The 1,076-nt window shown below is 34.8% G+C and overlaps 1 protein-coding gene across 1 annotated transcript in view; it reads right to left on the bottom strand.

Annotated features, from left to right (window-relative positions):
* Window positions 1–1,076, bottom strand: part of LOC107727893 (filensin-like) — a 34,421-nt gene that overhangs the window by 13,109 nt on the left and 20,236 nt on the right. Inside the window, exon 7 of the mRNA XM_016537930.1 lies at window positions 780–871. Within this exon, the coding sequence (XP_016393416.1) occupies window positions 780–871 (92 nt within the window). The remainder of the gene's footprint in view (window positions 1–779; window positions 872–1,076) is intronic.

Here is a 1,076-nt window from a genome sequence, read left to right as displayed (position 1 = left end):
GTAAGTCTATTAATTAACTTCTTGTTTATTGAACTGTTGTAAAAATCATTTGTAATCATGCTGATATTTGGAGAGAGAAAAAAACGGCACTATTCGTGTGATATTGATTAACTATATGAAGTTATGTAAATATATAAATTTTCTGTCCCCATATCTTGAATTTTGTGATCATTCTAAATGCATTTTAATAGACTGAATTATGCAGTGAAAGAACGCACTCTCTATGCGCATGTGCACTAATCTAACCTAATAGAATAATATGCTGTAATAGGATTATTCCAACGAATCGTTCGGTTTGTAATGCATCCCGAACCGAAAGCCTCGTACCGAACCGTTCAATATGAATATGTGTATCGTTACACCCCTAATATATATATATATATATATATATATAAAGATTATAACAAGATTATAATTTAAGCCAATATAAAAAGACAAATGTACTGGACAAACCTAAACCATTTTCTTTCTTCTTAGGAAACATTTTGTGGCTCTCAACAAACAGCAGTTACTCGCTATGAGCGCAGACATAAAGGTCTTAGTCATTTATCATTGTTAACAGGGCCAATGCAAGGATCTTAAAGGCAATTTTATTATGTTTCTACATTCAAGTAGCTGGAGAGGGACTGAGCGAGACAGAGTGGGCATGTTTGACAGCTGAGTGGGCGTAAATCTTCATTCTGGCCAACAGCTGTTGGCTGCTGATTTGTTGCCTTTTAAGACTATCACAATGATGCAGTCATGTTACATAACACCCCACCCCCAGCCCAGACGCTCACCTTTTCCTTTCCTGGTCATGCTAGGACTATGACTGTATTTATAATTGGTTGTGAGCAAAGTAATGGGTGTCCCAATTATCGCGGAGTTCAATCTGTGACAGTGAGAGGGAGAAAGAAAACAAAGCAGCCATATTAAAGAAAGATTTCAGAGAAAACAATGTCAAATATTATTCATGTAGAAAGCTTTTGTGTTAATGAATGATGTTGGAATACATTTACGCTTAAATATCTGTAAAGGATTTAATTACAGTAGATAAAGAAGAAATTGTCCACACAAAAAAAAAAAAAACACACAAG

The sequence above is a fragment of the Sinocyclocheilus rhinocerous genome, unplaced genomic scaffold (genome assembly GCF_001515625.1).
Source record: "Sinocyclocheilus rhinocerous isolate Xijiao unplaced genomic scaffold, SAMN03320098_v1.1 scaffold1539, whole genome shotgun sequence".
NCBI lineage: Eukaryota > Metazoa > Chordata > Actinopteri > Cypriniformes > Cyprinidae > Sinocyclocheilus > Sinocyclocheilus rhinocerous.
The sequence above is the reverse complement of the archived record's forward strand: the minus strand, read 5'-3'. Positions and strand labels throughout refer to the sequence as shown.